The sequence below is a fragment of the Grammomys surdaster genome, unplaced genomic scaffold, assembly GCF_004785775.1.
Source record: "Grammomys surdaster isolate TR1022 unplaced genomic scaffold, NIH_TR_1.0 354, whole genome shotgun sequence".
NCBI lineage: Eukaryota > Metazoa > Chordata > Mammalia > Rodentia > Muridae > Grammomys > Grammomys surdaster.
Window position 1 is genome coordinate 1,315,617 of NW_021604773.1, and position 24,995 is coordinate 1,340,611.

The 24,995-nt window shown below is 42.2% G+C and overlaps 1 protein-coding gene and 1 pseudogene across 1 annotated transcript; one reads left to right on the plus strand and one right to left on the minus strand.

Moving 5' to 3' along the window:
- Positions 1-212: 212 nt before the first annotated feature.
- LOC114631247 lies at positions 213-1,274 on the minus strand (annotated as a pseudogene).
- Positions 1,275-14,980: 13,706 nt separating this feature from the next.
- Positions 14,981-23,665, plus strand: LOC114631258 (pregnancy-specific glycoprotein 22-like). Its single transcript, XM_028779565.1, has 5 exons — positions 14,981-15,151; positions 16,266-16,613; positions 19,697-20,056; positions 21,302-21,661; positions 22,763-23,665. The coding sequence occupies exons 1-5, from the start codon at positions 15,088-15,090 to the stop codon at positions 23,035-23,037; spliced, it is 1,407 nt and encodes a 468-aa protein (XP_028635398.1). The 5' UTR covers positions 14,981-15,087; the 3' UTR covers positions 23,038-23,665.
- The last annotated feature ends 1,330 nt before the right edge of the window (positions 23,666-24,995 follow it).

The window sequence follows — 24,995 nt, forward strand, 5'->3', positions numbered from 1 at the left end:
CTTATTTTTATTTATTTATTTTTTTTAGCTGGGTCTGAAGAGTTTATTGCCTTCTCTGCTTCATGGAAAATGTAACGTGTTTCTTCAGCACAACTTTGTAAAGCACGGTGAGCATAGCTGAGTGTGTCGTATTTCTACTCTCAGTCCACTTCGCAGAACCAAGTCATCAACTGTTCCACGGTAATTAAATACTTCTTGCAGTCCTTGGACACCATGCTTAACGTTCACTAATTTTCTCCTTTCAGTAGAGGCAGCAATTCACCATCGTCTTTCAGTTCCTTGACAATATCCAACCCTCCAACAAGATCCCCTCTCACATACAGCTGAGGGTAGGTTGGCCAATTTGAGAACGTTTTTAATCCCTGAGGCACTTCTTCATCCTCCAGTATATCAAAAGTTTCATATTCAACCCCAGTACTATTCAGTATTTCCAGAATTTGTTTGCTGAATCCACATTTTGCTTCCTGTTTGTTTCCTTTCATAAAGAGCATCACAGAAGCTTTATTGGTCAGCACTTTGAGCCTTTCCTCTAACTTGGGTGCTTTGGGACAAATTGTATCTAGCTCTTCTGATGCTTCCAGCTCCTTAATTATGTCAAGTCCTCCTATGAGCTCTCCAGAAACATAGAGCTGAGGATAGGTGGGCCAATTAGAGTATGTTTTGAGCCCTGGTCGAACTTCTTCATCTGAGAAGATATCAAAACTGCTGAACTGAATATTGTGTTTGTGAAGGATTTCCACCATCTGCTTACTGAAACCACAGCGTGGTTCTTGAGGTGTCCCCTTCATGAATAGCATGCAGGGGGCAGCGTGAGTCAACTTTTTCAGGTGAAGGTTGAGATCTTTAAGATGTTCATTAGTACTAGGAGGAAAGGATCCACTAGACACATGTCGCTGGACTTTTCTGGTCAACTCTGGGGCATGTGCACCATCTAACCGGTCGACTTTCTGAGAACTCTAGAAGAACAGGAAGGTGGGAACAGAACTAATTTCATATTTTTCAGATACTTCAGGAACAGCATCGGCTTGCAGCTTCATAAATGAAACATGAGGGTGTTCTTTAGCTAACTCTGCCATGACATCGTTCATCTGTACACATTGTGGAGCCCATGGCGCTCAGAAATGGACCACAAGGAGTGACTTGGTTTTGAGGCCCAGTAGCTCCTCAAACTGCTGGGCAGAGCCGACTTCCACCACTGCCACGGCCGCCCCGGCTGCCTCAGCCGCCCCGGCTGCCTCAGCCGCCCCGGCTGCCTCAGCCGCCCCAGCCGCCATGCTGCCTCCGCCAGACCAAAGTAACTCTTATAATGACAACATTTAACTGGGGCTGGCTTACAGGTCCTGAGGTTCAGTCCATTATCATCAAGGTGGGAACATGGCAGCATCTAGTCAGCCATGGTGCAGGAGCAGCTGAGAGTTCTACATCTTCGTCTGAAGGCTGCTAGGAGAATACTGGCTTCCAGGCAGCTAGGATGAGGGTTTTTTTTTTTTTAAATTTTTTTATTGGACGTTTTATTTACATTTCATATGTTGTCCCCTTACCCCATCCCCCACCCACCCAGGAACCCCCAATCCCCTCACCCCTCCTCCTTCTTCTCTGTGGATGTAACCTCTATCTGCCCCCCCACTCCCACCTCCCCACCCTCAAAATTCCCACCCCCTGGGGCGTCCAGCCTTCATGAGGTCAAGGTTCTCTTCTTCCACCTATGCCCAGCAGGGCCCTCCACTCTTACATATTCAGCTGAAGCCCTGGATCCCTCCCTAAGTGCTCCCAGGCTGGTGGTTTAGACCCTGGGAGCTGTGGTTGGTTGGTATTGTTGCTCTCCTCATGGTGCCCCAAACCCTTTCAGCTCCTTCAGTCTTCATTCTAACTTCTCCTTTGAGAACCCCATTATCAGTTCAATGGCTAGTTGTGAGCATCTGCCTCTGAATATGTCAGATTCTTGAAGACCTCTGAGGAGACATCCATATCAGCTCTTATCAGCTTGCACTTACTGACTTCCACATCAGCATCTACCTTTGGTGACTGCACATGGGATGGATACTCAGGTGGAATGGTCTTCAGCCCCTCCTTCAGTTTCATTCCCTCACTTTGTCTCCATATTTGCTCCCTTGAGTATTTTGTTGCTCCTAAGAAGGAACGAATCACCCCCACTTGGTCTTCCTTCTTTATGAGCTTCATGTGGCCTGTGAGTTGCATCTTGGGCATTTCAAGGTTCTAGGCTAATATCCAATAATCAGTAAGTGAATACCATGTGTCTTCTTTTGTAATTGGCTTACCTCACTCAGGATGATAGTTTCTAGTTCCATCCATTTACCTAGGAACCTCTCGAATTCATTGTTTTTAATAGCTGAGTAATACTCCATTGTGTAAATATACCACATTTTTTGAATCCATTCCTCAGTTGAAGGACATCTGGGTTCTTTCCAGCTCCTGGCTATTATAAAGAAGGCTGCTATGAACATAGTTGAGCATATGTCCTTGTTATATGTTAGAGCATCTTCTGGATATGCCTAGGAGTGGTATAGCGGGATCCTCAGGTAATACTATGTCCAATTTTCTGAGGAGCCACCAGACTGATTTCCAAAGTGGTTGCACCATATTGCAGTCCCACCAACAATGGAGTTTTCCTCTTTCTCCACACTCTTGCCAATATCTACTATCACCTGAGTTTTTAATCTTAGCCATTCTGACTGGTGTGAGATGGAATCTCAGGGTTGTTTTGATTTTCATTTCCCTGATGACTAAGGATACTGAACATTTCTTTAGGTGCTTCTCTGCCATTTGAGTTTCTTCTGTTGAAAATTCTTTGTTAAGCTCTATACCCCATTTTTTAATAGGGTAATTTGGTTGTCTGGAGTCTAATTTCTTGAGTTCTTTGTATATATTGGATATTAGTCCTCTATCAGATGAAGGATTGGTAAAGATCTTTTCCCAATTTGTTGGTTGTCGTTTTGTCCTATTGACAGTGTCCTTTGCCTTACAGAAACTTTGCAATTTTATGAAGTCCCATTTGTCAATTCTTGATCTTAGAGCATATGCCATTGGTGTTCTGTTCAGGAACTTTCCCCCTGTGCCCAAGTATTCAAGGCTCTTCCCCACCTTCTCTTCTATTAGTTTCAGTGTATCTGGTTTTATGTGGAGGTCTTCTATCCACTTAGACTTGAGCTTTGTACAAGGGGATAAGAATGGATCAATTTTCATTCTTCTACATGTTGTCCTCCAGTTGAACCAGCACCATTTGTTGAAAATGCTGTCCTTTTTCCACTGGACAGTTTTAGCTCCTTTGTCAAAGATCAAGTGACCATAGGAGTGTGGGTTCATTTCTGGGTCTTCAATTTTATTCCATTGATCTTCCTGCCTGTCTGTACCAATACCAGGTAGTTTTTTTTTTTTATCACTATTGCTCTGTAGTACAGCTTGAGGTCAGGGATGGTGATTCCTCCAGAAGTTCTTTTATTGTTGAGAATAGTTTTCGCTATCCTGGGTTTTTTGTTATTCCATATGAATTTGAGAATTTCCTTTTCTAACTCTGTGAAGAATTGAGTTGGGATTTTAATGGGGATTGCATTGAATCTGTAGATTGCTTTTGGCAAGATGGCCATTTTTATTATATTAATCCTGCCAATCCATGAGCATGGGAGATCTTTCCATCTTCTGAGATCTTCTTCGATTTCTTTCTTCAGGGACTTGAAGTTCTTGTCGTACAGGTCTTTCACTTGCTTGGTTAGATTCACACCAAGGTATTTTATATTATTTGCAACTATTGTGAAGGGTGTCATTTCCCTAATTTCTTTTTCAGTCTGTTTATCTTTCATGTAGAGGAAGGCTACTGATTTGTTTGAGTTGATTTTATAACCAGCCACTTTGCTGAAGTTGTTTATCAGGTTTAGGAGTTCTCTGGTGGAAGTTTGGGGTCACTTAAGTATACTACCATATCATCTGCAAATAGCGATATTTTGACTTCTTCCTTTCCTATTTGTATCCCTTTGACTTCTTTTTGTTGTCTAATTGCTCTGGCTAGGACTTCCAGTACTATATTGAATAGGTAGGGGGAGAGTGGGCAGCCTTGTCTAGTCCCTGATCTTAGTGGGATTGCTTCAAGTTTCTCTCCATTTAGCTTGATGTTGGCTACTGGTTTGCTGTAAATTGCTTTTACTATGTTTAGGTATGGGCCTTGAATTCCTGATCTTTCCAAGACTTTTATCATGAAGGGATGTTGAATTTTATCAAATGCTTTCTCAGCATCTAGTGAGATGATCATGTGGTTTTTTTCTTTGAGTTTGTTTATATAGTGGATTACGTTGATGGATTTCCGAATATTGAACCATGGTTGGTCACTCCTTAAGTCTCTACTCCATCCCCTATCCCTAAATTTCTTGTAGACAGGATAAACTTTGGGTTGAAAATTTTGTGGGTGGGTTGGTGTCCCTATCACTCCACTGAGGTTCCTGTCTGGCTATTGTTAATAAACCTCCCTTATGTCCCACTAACAAAGGTACAGGTGCATGATGGTTAATAGGACAATGGGAATACAGACCTGTTTAGAAGTAGTTCTTTGGGGTGATTCCAATCTTTGTTGTTAGCAGTCCAGTCTACTAGCAAAACACCAAACATGAATCAGCAGTGGCATTGCAGTCCACTCAGGAAACACCAAACACAAATCAGTAGCAGCATCACTATCCAGAAGAAACCACGAGGCTCTACTGATTGGCATGAGTTCATGGAATTAGCAAGAAGCATACAGAATATTACCAAAATTTATTTGATGAGTTTCTCTCTATGAAATCATGACAAGTGACTATCAGTGAAGAATGCAAGGTGAACCAAAGCAAGAGCATCATTAGTGAAGTCCAACAAAGAACAGCTAAGTATTGCAAGGAGAACCAATGCAAGAGTGTTGTCCACTGTCTGTTGGGTTGTAATTATACTCTTTTGAAACATCACATATCCTCTCAATCATCTTTTCCCGCAAAACATCACATGCCCTTTAACCAGACAGCTTCCAGAAAAACATCATGTGTCTATATTCAGCAAAGCAACCTCACACATGTCTGCTTCAGCAAAACATCCTCTTATAAGACAACATCCAGTAAAACATCACATGACACAAAGAGTCTCCAATAAAACCAGAAATTCCGCTTCAATCCTGTTTATAGTTTGACCTCCTTCAACTCTGCCCAGTTTCTCCTCACATTCCCTCCCCTATATATCCACTCCCTTTCTGTCTCTCTTTAGCAAAGAATAGGTCTCTATGAGATAACAACAAAACATGACAAAATAAAATATAATAAGATGAAACAAAAACTATCATATTGAAGTTGGACACTGCAACCCAACAGGAGAAGAAAATTTCCAAAGAGCAGACACAAGAGTCAGAGACACACTTTTCTTGTAGTTAGAAATCCAATAACAATAAACTAACTAACTAACCAACTAACTAACTAACTAACTAACTAACTAAAATAATATAAGCTAATATCTATAATATACAGAGGACCTGGTGGAGACTTGTGTAGGCTCTGTGCATGCTTATTCTCTCCTCTGTGAGTTCATATGTACCTTGCTTAGTTGATTAAGAGGGCTTTGTTCTGCTTTCCTCAATTCCCTCTGACCCTTACACTCTTGTTGCCTCCTCTCCTGAAGGGTTCCCCAAGCTCTGAAAGGACAGATTTGATGAAGACATCCAGTTTAGTCTCTCTCTTTGCGTAATGTCTCTGAATCTGTTCTGTTCCCATCTGGTGCCAGAGAAAACCTCATTAATGGTACTGGATAAGAAAATGGTCTGTTAGAGTATAGTATCTATGAGTAGAATATCATCAGGATAATATTTATTTATTTATTTATTTATTTATTTATTTATTTATTTATTTAATCTATTATTTGTGGTTGGTTTTGCCCTAAGTCTTTTTTAAGTCTCTGATTCCTGGTTACCCAAGCAGTGTCCCGCAAAGGTTCATTTTTAAGGGATGGTACTTAAGTCAAACCAGACATTGGCTGGTTACTTCCACAAGTTCTGTGCCACCATTGCCCTATCACATTTTGTAGGCAGGACAGATTATAGGTCAAAGGTTTTGTGGCTACGTTGGTGTACATATTTCCTTTTCTGTATCCTTCAGAGTACCTTCCAGTACCAAAAGACTAAAACCTAGAGGTGAAAGCTCTATGTATGTATCAACATGACTTCTCCATGTCCGAAGAGTTATGTGTATACTGTCCTTGGGTCCTACTATCCATTTGTGAGAGCAGCCCATTTTTTATTTTTTATTTTTATTTTTTATTTTTCCCAATTTGCTTTTATACCATTTTAACTACGTGCAAGTATTAAAGTTAGTTCTAGGTTGAGGAATTAGTAATACAGTAGATGCAAATAGTCAATGAACAAGCAAGACAATAAATATAAATAGTCAAAGAATAAGCAAGGCAATAACAAAGTCCAGTGATCATTACTGTGATCATTATTTCTAAGGGCTTATGAAGATGACCAAAATATCTGAACCTACTTCCCTGTCCTAACCCAAAGTCATTTTCATGCCTGAGGCCTACTTGTTCTTTTTTCTTTTTTTTCCTTTTTTAAAATTGGGTATTTTATTTATTTACATTTCGGATGCCATCCCATTTCTCCATTTCTCCTCCCTAGAAACCCCCTATGCCATCCCCCTCCTCTGTTTTGCTTTTATACAATTTTAATTACATGCAAGTATTAAGGTCAGTTCTAGGTTGAGGAACTGCAATACAATAGATGCAAAAGGAACAAGCAAGACAATAGACACCAATAGCTAAAGAACAAGCAAGGCAATAAACAAAATTCTGCGAACACTCCCATGATCACTGTTTCTAAGGGTTTATCAGGATGACCAAAATATCTGAGCCAACTTCCCTGTCCTAGCCCAAAGTCATTTTCATGTCTGAAGCCTCCTTCCTTGTTCTAGTCTAAAATTTAGATTCCTGCCTGAAATTACTTCTTTGTTCTAGCCTAATATTTAGATTCCTGCCTGAAATTACTTCTTTGCTCTAGTCTAAGATTTAGATTCCTGCCTGAAATTACTTCTTTGTTCTAGCCTAATGTCAGATTCCTGCTTGAAGTCCATTTCCTTGTCCTTGGTCAATGTCAGATTCCTGCTAAACAACCTATTTCTTTGTCCTTGGCCAATGTCAGACTGTTGCCAAGCAGCCCCAAAAGCTCTCCACACAACCCCCTTTTGCATTTCATAAACAAGATTGAGCCTGTCTTAGGTTGTTCTGACAAGAATGCCTTCCTTAACCATCATGGAATATGCATTATCAAAAGCAATGCACTTATGTCTTAGGTTGGTAAGGCTCTGTGTAGAATCTTACCTGTCCTTGGCTTGCCAGCCTGTTAAATTAATAACTCTGTCTGGGGGTGAAGAACAGCCCTTTGTCATAGCATCAGTATAAGGTTTGTGTATTCCCATGGGATTCACTTGGCCTACAACCCAACTGAATGCAATCTAGCCCTGTAACTAGAAACCTTGTTTGGAGACAAGAGATGGGAGCTTGAGACTCCTTATCTATCATTGTTATGAAACCTCACTTGGATAACCTTCATGTATTTTATGAAGTTTCTATCGCACTAAGTTTTCATATTATCCCCCAAATACCCCTCAATTTTGTTTCTTTCTGAATTTCTCTCTCAACCCTATCTTCCCTCTCCATCTATAGGCTTAACGTTATTGTGAATTATGTAAAGATTATTTTTGTTTTATTTAAATGGTGATTTCTATTTTCTCATATCTGGTTGCAATCTGTATATGACATTTTAATGCTTATTCTAAGAATGTACTGTCTTGTTTGTGGAAATTTATTTTATTTTTTGTCCATTAAAGCTAGACTTCTGTCAGCCTAGAGATGGAAAGAGAGAGAGAGAGAGAGAGAGAGAGAGAGAGAGAGAGAGAGAGAGAGAGAATATGGAGAGGGTATTAAAGTTATCATGAGAAAACACCTAGAGCAGAGAGAGTCAAGTCAGTACTAAAGTGAAAGCATCACAGGGCTTTTTGCTGGGAGGTAGCCAGATTAGCTTAGAGGATTAGAATAGATTAATAAATGCTCAGGTATTATGCCATAAAGAATATCAAAAAAGTATTATAGTCTCTGTTTTATTTATTTGAGAGCTAGCCAGAGATCAACAAGAAATATCTACTTTTAAAACTGATGTAGGGGCTGGAGAGATGGCTCAGCGGTTAAGAGCACTGACTGCTCTTCCAGAGGTCCTGAGTTCAAATCCCAGCAACCACATGGTGGCTCACAACCATCCGTAATGAGATTGGATGCCCTCTTCTGGTGTGTCCGAAGGCAGCGACAGTGTACTAATAAAATAAATAAATAAATAAATAAATAAATAAGAACAAGAAAGTTTAAAAAAAAAAACTGATGTAACATCTACCCAATCCTCCCATTCCCATTTCCACTTACCCATCAATTTCCCTAGTGAACTATTCTATTTCTTTCTCTCATGGAGATCCATGTGTTTTGCCTTTTACCTTTCCTCTTTACCTATCCTCTCTGGGTTTATGGATTGTAGCTTATCATTTACTTAATGGCTGGTATCTGCTTATAAGATAATATATACCATATTTATGTTTCTGTTCTGGTCTTCTTCACTCAAGATGATTTTTCTAGTTCTATCCATTTGCTTGCACATTTCATAATGTCATTTTTAAAATTAACCACTGAATAATACTCCACTGTGTAAATGTATCACATTTTTAAACATCAATTTTTCTGTCGAGGGACATCTAGATTGTTTCTAGTTTCTGATTATCAGGAATGAAATCACAAGGGTTGTGATTAAATAAATAGACACCCTTGTGGTAGAATGAAATTTCCTTTAGCTATATGCCCATGAGTAGCATAGCTAGATCTTGAAGCAGATTGATTTCCAACTTTCTGAATAACTGCCAGATTGATTTTCATATTTGCTGTATGAATTTGCACTCCCACCAGCAAGAAAAGTCCTCTTTTCTTCTACATCCTTGCCAGCATGAACTGTCACTTTTATTATTGATCTTAGTCTTTCTGACAGGTATGTGATGGCAATTGTTTTGATTTGCATTTTCCTGTTGGGTAAGTATATTGAGTATTTCTTTAAGTGTTTCTCAGCCATTTGAATTTGCTCTATTGAGAATTCTCTGTTTAAATCTGGATCCCAATTATTAATTAGATTATTTGATTTTTTGATATCTAGCTTATTGAATTCTTTATGTTTTGGACATTAGTTCTGAATAAGATGTGGAGTTGATAAGACTCAGCTATACCACAACTGGGCATATACCCAAAAGATACTTCACCATATTACAAGGACATGTGCTTCATTATGTTCATAGCAGCCTTATTTATAATAACCAGAAGCTGGAAACAACTGAGCTATTCTTCAATGGAAGAATGGACACAGAAAATGTGGTACATTTACACAGTGGAATACTACTCAGCTATTAAAAATATGACTTCATGAATTTTGCAGGCAAATGTATTGAACTGGAAAATATCATCCTGATTGATGTAACCCAGACCTAAAAGGACACAAGTAATATGTACTTATTGATAAATGGATATTAGCCCAAAAGCTCAGAATACTTATAATACAACTCACAGAACATATGAAGCTTAATAAGAAGGAAGACCAAAGTGTGGGTGCTTAGTCATACTTAGAAGGGGGAACAAAATAACCACAGGAGGTAGAGGAGGGAGGGACCTTGGAGGGAGAAAGGAGGGAGAGAGGTCAGGATCAGGTATGGGAAGAGATAGGAGAGAAGTCCAGAGGGTGAGGGGAATGAATAGAAATATGTAGCAGTGGGAGGTTGGGGAACAGGGGCGGACCACTAGAAAGTCCCAGATATCATGGAAGTGAGAGGCTTCCAGGACCCAACAGAGATGACATTAGCCAAAATACCCAACAGAGGGGAGATAAAACCTGAAGAGACAACCTCCAGTAGATAGGCACAGTTCCCAGTTGGGGGATGGGACCACCCACCCATCTCAAAAATTTTAACCCAGAATTATTCCTGTTTAAAGGAAACATAGGGACAAAAATGGAGCAGAGACAGAAGGAAAGGCCATCCAGAGGCTGCCCCACCTTGGGATCCTTCCCATCTGGAGACACCAAACCCAGACACTATTGCTGTTGCCAATAAGTGCTCTCAGACAGGAGCCTAGTATAGCTGTCCTTTGTCAGCACCTGACTAAGACAAATGCAGATAGTCATAGACAATCATAAGAGTAAGCCCAGGAACCCTAATAGAAGAGTTAGAAAAGGAACTTAAGGAGATGAAGGGGATTATTACTCCATGGGAAGAATAACAATATCAACCAACCAGACCTCTCAGAGCTTGCAGGGACTAAACCACCAACCAAAGAATATACATGGGTGGGTCCATGGCTCCTGTTAGATGTAGCAGAGGATTGCCTTATCTGGCATCAATGGGAGGGGAGGCTGTTGGTCCTGTTGAGGCTTGTTACCCCAGTGTAGAGGTATGCTAGAAGGCTGAGGTGGGAGTGGGTGGGTGGGTGGAGGAGCATCCTCTTAGAGGCAAAGAGGCGGGGAGGGGGATAGAATGGGGCTTTGTGGAGGGAAGACTGGGAAGTAGGACAACATTAGATATGTAAATAAATAAAATAACCAATTAATAAAGAAGAGTATTTTCTCAGTCATTAGACTTCTGCTTTGTCTTATCCACAGTGTCCTTTTCCATGTAGAATCTTCTCAATTTTCCAAGAATCTTCTCAGTTTTCATTCATAGTTGATCTTACTGCCAGTCTTATTTGTGTTCTGTTAAGAAACTTACGTACTGTGCCAAAGCATTCAATGCTATTCCTCACTTTCTATTTTAATAGGTCTAGTGTATCTGGTTTTATGTTGAGGTCTTCGATCCACTTGGACTCTAGTCTTGTGCAGGGAGATAAATATGGTTCTGTTTGCACTCTTCTACATGTAGAGATCCAGTTTGAGCTGCATTATTTGTTGATGATCTTTCATTTCCTGCAGTGTGTCTTTCTAGCTTCTTTATGAAAAATCAGTTTCCATATGTGTGTAAACTTATGTCTCAGTCTTCATTTTATTCCCCTGATTAATGTGTCTGTTTTTATGCCAACACTATGCATTTTGATTTCTATAACTACTTGGTGTAGTTTGAAATCAGGGATGGTGATAACTCCAGAAGTTCCTTTATTGTTCTGAAGTGTTTCAACTCAGAATTGTTCTCTCAAGATCTTGGAATGTTGATGTTTTAATCTGTAGATTGCTTTCGATAGGATGACTATATTTTACTATATTAATCCTACTGATCCAGAAGCATGGGAGTTCTTTCTATCTTCTTTAAAAATTACTAATAATTGAATTAAGAGTAATTCAATTATTAATTATTAATTGATTAATTTTACATCCCAACTGGCACTTTCCCTTTGTCCTCTCCTCTAAGTCCCTACTCCCTTCTCCCCTGCTATCCACACCTTTTCCACTTCTCTTTAGAAAAGGGTCAGCACAATGGATATCAATCAGCCATGGCATATCAAATTGGAGTAAGTAGGTACTACTTCTTCCATTAAGGTTAGATAGACAGGGTAACCAAGTAGGTGGAAAGAGTCCCAAAGTCTGGCAACAGAGTCAGAATCAACTCCTGCTCCCACTGTTAGGAGTTCCACAAGAAGACCAAGTTACACAATTGCAACATATGTGTAGAAGGCCTAGGTCAGTCCCATGCAGACTCAATTACAGGCACTATAAGCATGACTGGGCTCAGGTTGGTTGAGTATGTGAATTTTCTTGTGGTGTCCTTGACCCCTCTGGCTCCTACAATCCTTCCTCCCTCTTTTTGGTGGGATTATCTGAACTCCATCCAATGTTTGGTGGTAAGTCTCTGCATCTGTTTCCATCAACTGCTAGGTGAAGCTTCTCTGATGTCAACCAATGAGTACAGCAGAATATCATTAGGAATCAGTTCATGGGTGTTTTTTGCCATCCATGTTTGGTTCTATTGTGGGTATCTAGGCTATCCAACCTCTGGCTCCTGGCCATGTGTGCAGTATCAGGGGGTGGGTTCCCTCTCACAGCATGGGTCTCAAGCTGAACCAGTCATTGCTTGGCCACTTTAAAAATTTATGTGCCTCGATCAGACCACAGTGAAGGAAATTACAGGTCTTGGTAAGTGGATTATTTAAATGTAAAAGTTGAGCTTTAGGGTGAGGCTTGGTTTTATGGATAAATACAGAAATTAGTTTCCAGTCTGTGTCTATGAACATAAACAAATCCCAATACTTCTATGAAATTCTGTCTTTGTCTCTTCTTTCTCTCCTTGCATCTTTGATTTCTCCTAGAAGACCCTAGATTGGTCTTTGGATGTGAATTGGGGGGTTCTCCCAAGAGGGAGAAGCTTTCCAGGCAGAAAGACTTTATGTGATGATTTGTATATACTTAGCTCAGGGAGTGGCACTATTAGAAGGTGTGGCCTGGTTGGAGTATGTGTGGCCTTGTTGGATTAGGCATGGCACCTTGGGTGTGGGCTTTAAGACCCACATCCCAGCTGTCTGGAAGTCAGTATTCTTCTAGAAGCCTTCAGATGAAGCCTTCTTAGCATTTCCTCCACCATGCCTGCCAGGATGCCATGTTCCCGCCTTGATGATAATGGACTGAACCTCTGAACCTGTAAGCTAGTCCCAATTAAATGTTGTCCTTATAAGAGTTGCTTTGGGCATGGTTTCTGTTCACAGCAGTAAAACCCTAAGACACTTTACTTGTATTTAAGTAGATCTTCTTTTTCCCTGGCACTGACTCTTGTCTTTTCCTTCCCCTTCATTTGCTTTTGTGATCTCCATTCTTTATGATTCAGGACCACCCAGAACTTTGAAGCATGCTCGTGTTCCTTTATCCCAAATGCTCCCAGATCCTGTCTTGTGTTAGCTGATGACTGACCTCTGCTCTGATTCAAATGGAACCAGAAGAGGCAGGTGATGAACTTGCCTGGAAGGCCTGTCAGAAGTCAAGATGAAACCAGTGTTTTGATGATGCTGTTTTACTTACTCTTCACAATGTCTGTGGTGGACATCAGAGTGTCAGAGTGTCTCTGAGCTTAGGATCTTGGAAATGAGAAAAGTGAAACCCAGGATAAATGTCCTTGAGCAGTACCCTGGATCTGAGGGTTCAGCTGTGTGGGAGTGTGGATACCAGCACATGTGATGACCACAACAAACAGAGAGGGACACTGAATTGGAGAACAGGAAACTTCCTCTGTAATTTCACTGTGGAGGAGGAGGATTTGACAGTTTGAAACAATATCCTAGTTAGCATTGACTGTTAGATTGGTAAGCACCAAATTTACATTGTGGGAGAAATGTCTCAACTTAGTAACTGTCATTATTGGGTTGGGCTGTGGACATGAGGGATATCTTAATTGATGTAGGAGACCCCAGGATACTGTGTGGAGTGCCATCCATAGGCAGAGTTTCCTTGATTGTAAAAGAGAGCTAGCTAAGCCTGAGCCAAGTAATGAGCCAGTGAGTGAGCCTACACGCAGCAAGTTTTCTGATTTGGTTTCTTTCAGTGTTACAAAATGGTCCAGATCCATAAAGGAAATGGCCACTTGATCCTCTCCTCAGCTTTTTTGTTCAGGATGGTTTTTAATCACAAGACAAAGAAATCTAGAACAGTGAGTAGGGAATAGCAGTGAACACATCTGTTTGAATCAGTATTCTTTGTGCTCAAGAGCAGACCCACTCAGACCCCGGTGGCCAAAGAGAAGGAAGGATTTAGACACCAGAAATGGGCCAGAAAGTGCATGTGCAGCCCCTATGTTACTGTCTACTTTTGTGAGTCTGAAAAGAGTTGTCTCCTACAGGAATGTTCATCCTCTGGTGCACATTACTTCAATTTTACTGCAGGGATTTCTAGAATCTGGAACTCTGCCTAGACTTACCTTACCTTAGATGGAAATAGGAGTTCTTCAGAGCAGAGTAAGCAGGATGATAGGCCTCTTATTCCCCCCCCTGTGCTGAAGGGATCAAGGGGAGGTCACATTTGCTTTGTTGACCACCCCTAATGTAGTTCTGTAGTGACATTGCAGTTTTCCCTATGATCTCCGGGGTGTGAAATCAGGACATACACCCAACACTCAGAAAATTGTTTCCTTGAGCCATAATCTTGCTTTAGAGACTGGTTTCCATTCCTATCTGTACTAATCTGGAGCTCCCGCTCTAGACTCTGCTATGACTTACTGTCTGCTTCTTGTGTCTGAGAGTACCTTTCCAAACTTAGGAACTTGAACATTCTCTGTCTTCTGGCATCTCTAAAGGAAAGACAAGATTATTACTGGGCATTCACCCAGACAATGGGTGAATATTTTTCCAGGAAGACCAGAGATGACATGGGCCTACCCAGCACGCACACAGTTTAGCCAACACATAATGCTGGAAGGTTGCCTTGAAACTATCCATAGAAAGAAAGAGCCCACAGTCCTTTCCAGGACACAGAGGTCACCTCTTCCCAAGAAGAAGGACATAAAAATCCTCACACAACTGCCACTTGGCCACTCTTCGGGATCTGGAACTTGACTGGTGACATTAGTGATAAAGGATTTATCTTTATTCTTAGGCTCACTCAGCTGGTCCCTATATAACTTTCACAGACATCTCTGCAGGGAGTGAAGAAATTCCACCTCCCCAAAGCACTTAGAACACAGGGAAGACTGGGTTCTCAGCTGGGTCTTTGTGTCTCTATGGCAGGATGGAATGTTTGTCTTTGAAGGTTTAAGACCCAAGGACAGGAGACAGCAGATGTCTGCTCTGGGATGAGCTGTTGTTCTCTTAGGGCGTGGGGATGCTTATCAGCCTTGTTGTCTCAACCTGTTGCTTGGAGGAGAAATATAAAGGGAAGTTGAGAGGGATGTGGGGCAGGACTCAGAGTGGAAGGGACAGAACAGTGTCGTGGACACAGACCCTCCCCCCACAGCCTCTTATATTCTGGAAGTGCTCCTGCCTGAGAGGACACTCAGTTCAGAGGAAAAAGGACACGAGAGACTGGTGCCCTGTTGGAGGTGAAGCTGCTTTTCTCAGAGGCAAGACAGCACAGTGAGAAGAGAGATGGAGGTGTTTGTTTTGCTTTTTTGCCAGGGGTTTGCCCCATGGCAGGGGGTTCTGCTCACAGGTAAGGGTACTCACTCTGACTGTAGGGGTGGAGAGGAACACAGAGGTGTGCTGGAGTTTCCTAAAGAGGACAGAATCATGAGATGAGACTTATGGATTCTGTTTGCCTTCGAGGTACAGTGAGGGACAGAGGCTTAGCAGTCAGAATCTCTTAGCAGTTAGGAGGGTGAAAAACTGTAAGCACCCCACATTCACAGTCAAATAAACTGTCTTCTGTATTCTAAAGACTGATGTTCTCAATCATGGGAAGTGACTCTCCAAATAGAAACCAAACAGGGGTGGTGGCAATATGGCTTAGTGTGTGGAGATCTGACAAGTTGAACTCAATCCTTAGTTCTCACATGGTAGATGAAGAGAATAAAATCCTGTTGGGTCTTTGCCCTCCACACAGATGTTGTGGCATGCACAGGCACATGCTTACACTGAGATATGGAACTCCATACAGGTTTGCAGCATACACCTTCACAGGGCACCCTGAGACACCTGCCTTCAGAAATACACATCTAGCATACATAAGTAAATCTTAAATCACTTAAATTACACTTGACTATAATTATAGTCATTAGCTCCAAGCCTGGGAACTATGTAGATAAACCATGGGGACACACTTCCTTGCTTGTTTCCTTCCTTTCCTTTCCTTTCCTTTCCTTTCCTTTCCTTTCCTTTCCTTTCCTTTCCTTTCCTTTTCTTTTCTTTTTCTATTAGCATTTGCAACTTTTCAGGAACAGAAGCTTCCAAAACCTCAGATTAATCCCTGTCCTCACAGAGTCTTGATTCTAGTGAACAAGAAATCTGGGGATCAGGAAGATAATGTGAAGATGTGATTTGTTGCATAAAAGGAACAGAAACTAAAAGTCAGAAACTGAGGACCCTCTAGGAGAGGTGGTCAGAGAGGTATCCTCCCACCAAATATGGAAATACTGCATAGAAAGCCAGGCAGACAACTGAGCAGAGAATTGCATGGAGAGTTGACAACACAGTGAGAGACTCTGAGGGAATGGAGGTCATGTTGTTCACCTTCATTAAGAAGGGTCCACACACCCCTCACCAACACTTAAGCCAAGTGCTGATCACAGTTGCTCAATATTGATGGTTTCTCTCTCTTTCCTCCTTAGCCTCCCTTTTAACCTGCTGGCACCTGTCTACCACGTCTGAAGTCACCATTGAATTAGTGCCACCACAAGTGGTCAAAGGGGAAGATGTTCTTTTCCTTGTCCATAATCTGCCAGAGAATCTTACAGCCTTTGCTTGGTTTAAAGGCAGGACAAATATGAAACGAGGAATTGCACTGTATGCATTGGCCTCTGACATACATATACACAGTGATAGAGAGACACTGTATAGCAATGGATCCCTGATAATACACAATGTCACCCGGAAGGACAGAGATTATTATACTCTACGAACCTTCAATAGACATGCAAAAACTGTATCATCAACAACCACATTTCTCCATGTGAACCGTAAGTGATTCTTTGTGAACTCTGGGTGCTGGGTGGGATTCTTTCCACTAGACACACAGAGGAGTGCCTGGCCTGGCCTGTGGCTACCTTCACTCTATGTTGTATTTTCATTTTGTGGCTTGAGCATTTGATGCTTGACATACATGTTGGAGAATAATGACAGTAGATCAGAATCCTTCATTTGACTTCACCTTGCAGGCAAGTGAATATGTGCTGAATAACTCAGCCAAGGATATTACCATTTGTCTAGACTCTTGGAGTTCTTAGTAGGAATGTATCCTTGAGAGAGACCCTGAGAGAATCAATGTTGGTCATGATTGAGAAAAAATGGGATCCTCACAGAAGTGAGCACCAGGAAGCCCTAGTTCAAGACTCCTGTTCCAGACTCAACTCCTAATGACCTTGAGAAGCATTTTATAGAGATTGAGTCTTGACTTCCTATTGGCAGGTAACAGTGCTTTTTAGTAGTCAAAGTCTTGCACTTTGTCTTGCACAAGGCTTGTGCATTGTCCTGAGAGCCATCATTAGGCTAGGTCCACTGGACATCTTCTTCAGTGACTCTGCAGAAATAGCCACTGACATGATATGTTTATGAGACTTCCATGAAGTTCATAGATGCCAAGGAGAAGGATAGAACTATTCACAGAACCTTCTGAGTAGTTTTTGTCATTTCATATCTAGCTCACAGAATTCTGTCTTACAGGCAAATGGGAAGAGACTAAGCTGATGTTGACAGCTCCCCAGATGTGGGCTCCATTTATCCTAGTGGTCAGAAGTTGCAGCATCAGGACACTAATCAACACCCAGAAATGCATTTGCCTGAACCAGGAATTTACCTAGAAGCTGAGTTCCACCCATAGTTCTATCAACATGGAAATCACTGATCAAGCACCTCAGACTTACTGTCTTCTTAATTTGTCTGCTGCACTGCCAAGGGATCATGTTCCATCGCCCATTTCATGTATTTCCCTTGGGAAATATAGGATAGCTATGGAGAATCCATTAGACAGAGATCAGAGATCCAAGGCATCTCAGAAAGATCAGGGAACCCATGGGCGGACCCATTCCACAGCTCAGAAAGTACAGTGATGGGGAACATTCTCTTGAAATCTTGCATGGGAAGATAGAGCTCAGCCTTTCCCCTCCAAGAATCAGGTCACATCCACCTGCCCACCCAGGGTATGAGATGCCTGACACACTCTGAGGCTTTGTCCTGGGTTATAACCCTAACTGGGGACTCCTGTGAGAATAGATGTGTCCCCTTTCCCACACGTAATTCACATGGTCCCTTTGGAACCTCACAGGTATCCCTGTCAAATTTCATTTTTCAAGTGCATTGAGAACATGGGGCAGACTGGGTGCACAGCTGAGTTTTTGTGTTACTCTGCTCTGCAGAGTTTCCCTTTTTGGTGCTGACTGACCAAGGTCAGCATACAGCATAGATCAGCCCAAGGATCATCTATTATCTCAGGTCACAGGGATGGCCATCAGCCTTGGTGCTCACTCTGTGTTCTAGAGAACTGAAACAAAAGGATAGGAGAGGGACATGGCACAACACCAAGAGTGGAGGGAACAGAGCTTTGTTTTTATGTTGATACACCCTCAGATGTTCCTGCCTCAGGGGAGGCTCAGCTCAGAGTGGAAGCACAGGAGAACTGGGGAGCTGTGGTAGATAGAGCAGACATGCCACAGAAGAAGGATAGATCAGGCCACAGAGACCAGGGCAACATCTTTTGTACCCTCTGCAAAGGGTGACCACTTGTCAGGGGCTCATGCTCACAGGTGAGAGGACAGGACTTACCTACTTTCAGGAGTTTCCTGAGAGGCAGAAAGAGCTGAGAGGAGTCTCAGAGTTTGGAGGAGAGAACATACAGAGTCTTACCACCAGCAGGAGACTCTTGATGAATAAAAAAAGTAGGGGGAGGGGGAGGTTGTTCTTACTCAATGTTGAGCAGCATGGCCACAGTAAGACTGTTGTTCTCAGCTATGACATCCCAAATAAGAAACCAAGATGGTGTTGATCAGTGACATGATTGAATGAATATATTATTTTGTTTCATATTCTGATAAGCTAAGACCAATGAACAGAAGTCTTCTGACCTTCACATAAGTTGTGTTCTGCACCCACCCATACTGAAGTAGTCCTTGCATTCAATCTCACACAAAATATAATTTGTAAATTATTGTAAAAATCAGAGCAAATGCAATGATTTATCAAATCTATAATTTTCTTAAGGAAATCCATGACCACACAAAGTCCTGCACATTCATTTATTCATTCATTTAATCCTCATTTATCGTTCACAGGTATCTAAGTTTTTTTAGATAACATTTCTTTTTTAATAATCTATTATCAAATTTATTTCTATATCATTTTACTGTACATGTGATGTTATGAGCTTTTAAAAAATATATATATATATATTTTTTATTGGATATTTTATTTATATTTCATATGTTATCCCCTTTACCCATTTCCTCCCACCCGGAAACCCCCTATCCCATCCCCCTCCTCCTGTTTCTTTGAGGATGTGCTCCTACCCACCCACCCACTCCTACCTCCTCACCCTCGATTCCCCCACACTGGGACATCCTACCTTCACGGGACTAAGGATCTCCTCTTTAACATTTCTTAAAAATATAAGACAAATCATGGTTCTTATGATGCCCAGTATTAATGGACTGGAAAATAGATCAGTAAAGAAAGCTGGGTGTTGTCTGGAACTACAAGAGGGACCCAACAACAACAACAACAACAATAACAACTCTACCACCATTACTATCACCACGAAGTTGTCAGAGAGTAAATCTCAGTGTCCGTAGGGGAAGAGATGGGGAGGCTTCACCTCAATGCCAATGTACATTGAGTGTGAGCAGGGAATCTGAGGGCAGTTAGCCAGGGCATGTTGACATCTGAAGAGAGAGCAACAAACCGTGAAAAATATAAGTGCAGGGGCACAGAGTTGTATGGGGAGACACATAACTAGAGTGAGTAATGACCATACCTGCCCAGGACAATGTCTCATCTTAAAAAAAAAAAAACTGATGGTCTCAATTTATTGGCTCTTTCTCTTCCCTTCTAGTCTTCCTTTGGAACTGTGGGCGCTTTGTTACCTCTGCCCAGCCCAGTATTGAATCACTGCCCTCCGTCATTACTGAAGGGCAACAAGTTCTTCTACATGTTCACAATATCCCAGAGAATCTTCAAGGATTTTTGTGGTTCAAGGGGATGACTGTGTTCAGGCACCTTGAGATTGGCCGATACATAATAGGCAGGAAGTCAGCTGTGTTTGGTCCTGCACACAGTGGTAGAGAGAAATTGTACAGTGATGGAACACTGATGATTGAAAATGTCACTCAGGAAGATGCTGGATTGTACACCCTACGAGTACTGGGTACAGATATGAAGAGTGAAGAAGCACATGTAGAAATCCAAGTTAACAGTAAGTGATTTCCTGGGATCATTCATTGCTGGGTGGGGCCTAGACACACAGGACTGTCATGCCTGGCCTGTGCCTCCCTTTTCTCTGCACTGTGCTCCCATGTGCAGGTTTGAGCACTTAGTGCCAGACAAACATGGTAGAGACAAATGACTGCAGATCAGACTGCATCTTCTGACTCCACCTTCATCAAGAAAGATCTTGATAGTAACTCAGTCTAAAATGTCAGGCTCTTCCCAGTCTCTTGGGGCTCTAAACTAGGGAGCTCACACCCTGTCATCTTTCAAAGGCTGGAGTAAAGTGACCCCGGGGGAGCATATTTCCAGTCCTTTATTCTTAATTTCTCTTAAAGCTGATAGGGTACAATGGATTTTGGCTGTCTATGTGAAACTGCAGTATTTATTAGCTCCAAATTGAGATTGTCATAAACAAAATTCAGGAACTGGTGCAGAAACCATGGAGAAGTGCTGCTTATTAGCTTTCTCTTCATGGCTCGTACAACCTGCTCTTATATGATTCAGGATCCGAGGCCAGGAGTGGAACTGCTTGCAGTGGTCTAGACATGCCCCACCCATCAATCTCCAATTAAGAAGTATACAGGCTTGCCCACAGGCTAATGTGTTGGTGACATTTTCAACAGAGGCCTTGTCTTTCGAAAGGCCTCTACATTGTGTCAAGTTGGCATAAAACTAGCTACCCTAATACTTCAATGTTTCCCAAGATCTGAGCCTGTCCTGAAGATCAGGTTGCTCCCTACCCTCACTCAACTCCAATCCAGTGGACTGCCAGCAAAAGCAGCAACACATAGAAGGTGAAGTCAAGGCTTTCCTGGAGGTAGAGAGAAAAACTAAGAAATAAAACAAATAAACAAGCAAGCAAGCAAGCAAACAAACAAACAAATGTAAAACAAGCAAAGAAAGAAAGAAAATACAAAGTAAAAATCCAGGACCTGTAGAATTCAGGGGAGGCGTCATCTCCAACCCAAGTATGCATGAGTGTGTGCAGTGTCTAAGTGAGTGCAGCAAAGAAGCAGCCACGTAGACACCTCTATGTAGAGGAAATTACACTTTCAGGGGTGCTGAGGGAAGGGAGGAGGACATGTTGCTCATTTTCACTAAGTGGTATAGATACATCCATACTTGAGTCTCTAGGCTGGGTTAAGAATCCATCTGCTCAGGACAAAGACCACCATTTTTTCACCAAGCAGAGTGGTCTGCATGTGACTGCTTTTTCTCTTTTCCCTTCCAGACCCCCATTTTCAGTGCTGTAACCCTGCCACCTCCTCCAAACTCATGGTTGAAGCAGTGCCCCGATATGCAGCTGAAGGGAAAAGTGTTCTTCTCCTTGTTCGTAATCTGCCAGAGGAGCTGATATCCTTTGCCTGGTACAACTCGATGTACAGGGTCCCAGCCTTTAAAATTGTAGACTACCATGTAATCTGGAATATCACCACCTGGGTGCATGAATATGGAAGAAGAGGGATGGTGTACGCTAATGGATCCCTGCTGCTCCAGAACGTTGTTGAAGAAGATGCAAGAATGTACACACTAGAAACTTTAAACGTAAACTACACAGTTGAAAGAGCACATGTGCAGTTTTATGTAAACAGTAAGTGACTCTCAATGGTGTCTGGCTGCTGGGTATGACTTATCCTACTTCATATACTAGACTGCTAGGATTGGGTTGTGCCTGCTCTCTCCCTTGCTGCATTGCATCTATTTCCTGTAGGACACACATTGGGTAGACAAACTGCAGTCAATCAGAATCCCTCACCAGTCTCTACCTCCACAGAGAAGTATATGTGTGGGATAACTCAGCATGAGGAAGTCAACCTCAGTACAAACTCTTGGGGTTCTCACTATGCACATGGCCCTAAGAGAGACCTTGTGGAAGTCAGGCAGGTGCTGGATGAGGGAGCTATGAGGAGGTCCTCACAGAGAGCACCAGGAAACCCTGTTTCCAAAATTTTGCCTCTGTCTGGAGTCTAGGTCACATCAGGGAACTTTTCATCAATGCTCGGTGTTGATATCCTTTTTTTTTTTGTTTTTTTGGTGTTTTGAGAGAGGGTTTCTCTGTGTAGCCCTGGCTGTCCTGGAGCTCACTCTGTAGACGAGGCTGGCCTCAAACTTAGAAATCCGCCTGCTTCTACCTCCTAAGTGCTGGGATTAAAGACTTATGCCACCACTGCCCAGCCTTGATTTCCTTTCAGAACTGACAGAGAACAAGGCTTTACTGACTGTCCAACTCCCATAGAGTGTGGGCCTAGCTGTGTACTGCCATGATAGCTGGGGTCATGTAGGTTACCTGTGCATTGTCTTCAACTGAGTCTCAGCGGACAGGTGTCAGGACTACATGTCATGAGTCCAGCCCGGACAATTCTCTTCTGCAGTTATGTAGTGATAGATACTGATGATTTGAGCAGCTCCTCCATCCCAAAGTCAGGCCATTGCTCATAGCTAAGCTTAACTCCCACGCACAGCAGTGATCATTTGCCACACGCTTTGTTATACAGAAACTGAGCCATACAAAGCACAGTGGGTGAATCAGGGTCACATAGACCATTGGTGTCTGATCAAAAGCACAAGATACACCTATAGTCACAGCTCTAACTTCTCTTCCTTGGAGGCTTTTAACGTATTCACTAAAGGGGGCTGGTGGAGCTCTATGAAGGACTATTGTCATTTGGACCCCTCCCGTGCTTTTTTACAGAGGCTGTGACACAACCCTTTGTGCAAATCACTGACACCACAGTCAATGCACACAGATCTGTGACCTTCACCTGTGTTACACCTGACATGGCAATCTCTATCCTTTGGTTCTTCAATAGCCACACTCTGAAGCCTACAGAAAGGATGACACTGTCCTCAACAAAGTGTGGACTCCGAATTGATGATGTCAGAAGTGAAGATGCTGGAGAGTACCAGTGTGTGGTCACTAACCGAGCCGGTGATGCAAAGGCCAGTCACCCGGTCCGGTGGCCATGATGAATGAGTGACCCCTCCTTCATCCTACATCCCATTTCTTTATTGATGGGATAAGACACGGAGCAAAGTTATGTGGCAAAAATGATCAGTTACTACTCAAGTGTAGCCAGCATGGTGAGACATGCTTGTGATCCTGGAATACACATGTGTATAAGAATGAGGTGGATTTAAAGTGAGAGTGTCTCCAAAACAAAGCACAGATATCAATACAACAAGCAGGATCACAAAGGCATTAGCAGCTTAGTTTGTGGATCAAATATATAACCAACTCTCAGAATCCATAAGACCCTATTTCAGGATCCCTCAAACCTTGGATACTTTAAGTCTGCTCTGATAAATATATCCTTTATATGCTAAAATACATTCCATGTTTAACTAATTCAGTTTACATTAATGGTTCCTAGAGACCAGTCATCCATGTGAAGCAATGGAGAATGACAGAGGAAGGAAACACAGTGCCTAACTGTGCACATAACTGGTTTCTAAATAACTTTGATCCTCAACTTGTTTGATTCACAGATATAAAATCCATGGTGTAAATCCTGATTCTACGGTTTCTAGTCTGAGAGTTGTGTTCACAGTGGGACCTTATGTGATTCTTTTTCCTGTTAATATGTTTCTTTCTTTTTTTGTTCTTTTATCCATTACACTTCTACCTCTGTTTCCCCTCCCTCCCATCCTTCCCAGCATCCCTTTCCCTCAGATTCATTCCTTTTTAATTTCCTTAAAAAAAAAAAAAGAACAAGCCTCTCAGGGATATCAACCAAACAAAGCATAACAAGTTACAGTACCATTAGTCACAGAGCCTCATATCAGGGCTGGAGGAAGAGGGTCCCCAAACAGGAAAAAGAATCAAGGACATTCCCCACTACCATTGGCTCTCTTGTTCTGCCACAAGAACACCTAGCTGCATAACTATAACATACACACAGAATACCTAGCTCCAAATCATACAGACTCTGTGATTATTGATTCAGTCTCTGTTAGCCCCTGTAAGCTCTGTTTAGTTGTTTCTGTGGGCAATGCTTTTCTGGTGTCCTTGAACACTCTGGTTCCTACAACTCCTCTTCCTCCTCCTCCTGTTCCTCCCCCCTCCTCCTGCTCCTCCTCCTCTGTGGGGTTCCCATGCTCCATGAAGTGTTAGCTGTGTGCCTGCACCTGCCCCATAGTTGATGGATGATGCCTCTCTGATGACCATTAAGCCGGAGAGCGATCTATGACTCTTAAAGAATAACATTAATAATCATTTCATTAATCTTTCCATTCTAGTTTGTTTATTTCCTGAATCTTTGGGCTGTTCAGTCTCTGATTCCTAGCTGTCTAGGCTGTGTCAGACATTGGCTCCCTCTCATGGTATTGGCTTCAATTTGGACCAGTCATCGCTTGGCCACTCCCACAAATGCATTATCATTATTACCCCAGCACATTTTGCAGACAGGACAGATTGTGGGTCAAAGGTTTTGTGTCTGTTTGGCTTGGTGTCTCAGTCCCAATGCTGGAAACCTTGCCTGGATACACAGATGGCAAATTCATGCTCCATGTTCCTCATTACTGGTCATCTTCTCTAGGGTCATTTTCAAAGTTTTCTGGGAGTTTCCACTGCACTAGGTTTCCACATTGCTCCTGAAATGCCCCCCAATTCCAATCCTCTCTTCCAGCATTTTATCCTTCCCTCCCTGTGTCCCTCCTGCTCTTTGCCTGATTCCCCCTGTTCCAATCCACACACACAATCTATTCTATTTCCCTTCCTGGGCAGATCCATGCACCACCCCTTGATTCTCCTTGTTACTTGGCCTCTCTATGCCTTTGACAAAACAGGACATCTGATTGTGGGCAGTATTAGTTCACAGAAGTAGAGCTCAGAAGGTTGTGTTTGTTCTTCATTCCCAGAAGGATCGTATTCCCCTCTTCTCTTCCCTGTCTCTCTTCCCACCCAGGTCCCTCCCTTGTTCCCTCCT

What these genes read in the sequence shown, in the direction of transcription:
- LOC114631258 (XM_028779565.1), top strand. Translation starts at nt 15,088, where the DNA reads ATGGAGGTGTTTGTTTTGCTTTTTTGCCAGGGGTTTGCCCCATGGCAG. An exon ending in CACATTTCTCCATGTGAACC is followed by an intron (nt 16,614 to 19,696) that starts GTAAGTGATTCT and finishes CTTCCCTTCTAG; the next exon opens with TCTTCCTTTGGAACTGTGGG. An exon ending in TGTAGAAATCCAAGTTAACA is followed by an intron (nt 20,057 to 21,301) that starts GTAAGTGATTTC and finishes TTTCCCTTCCAG; the next exon opens with ACCCCCATTTTCAGTGCTGT.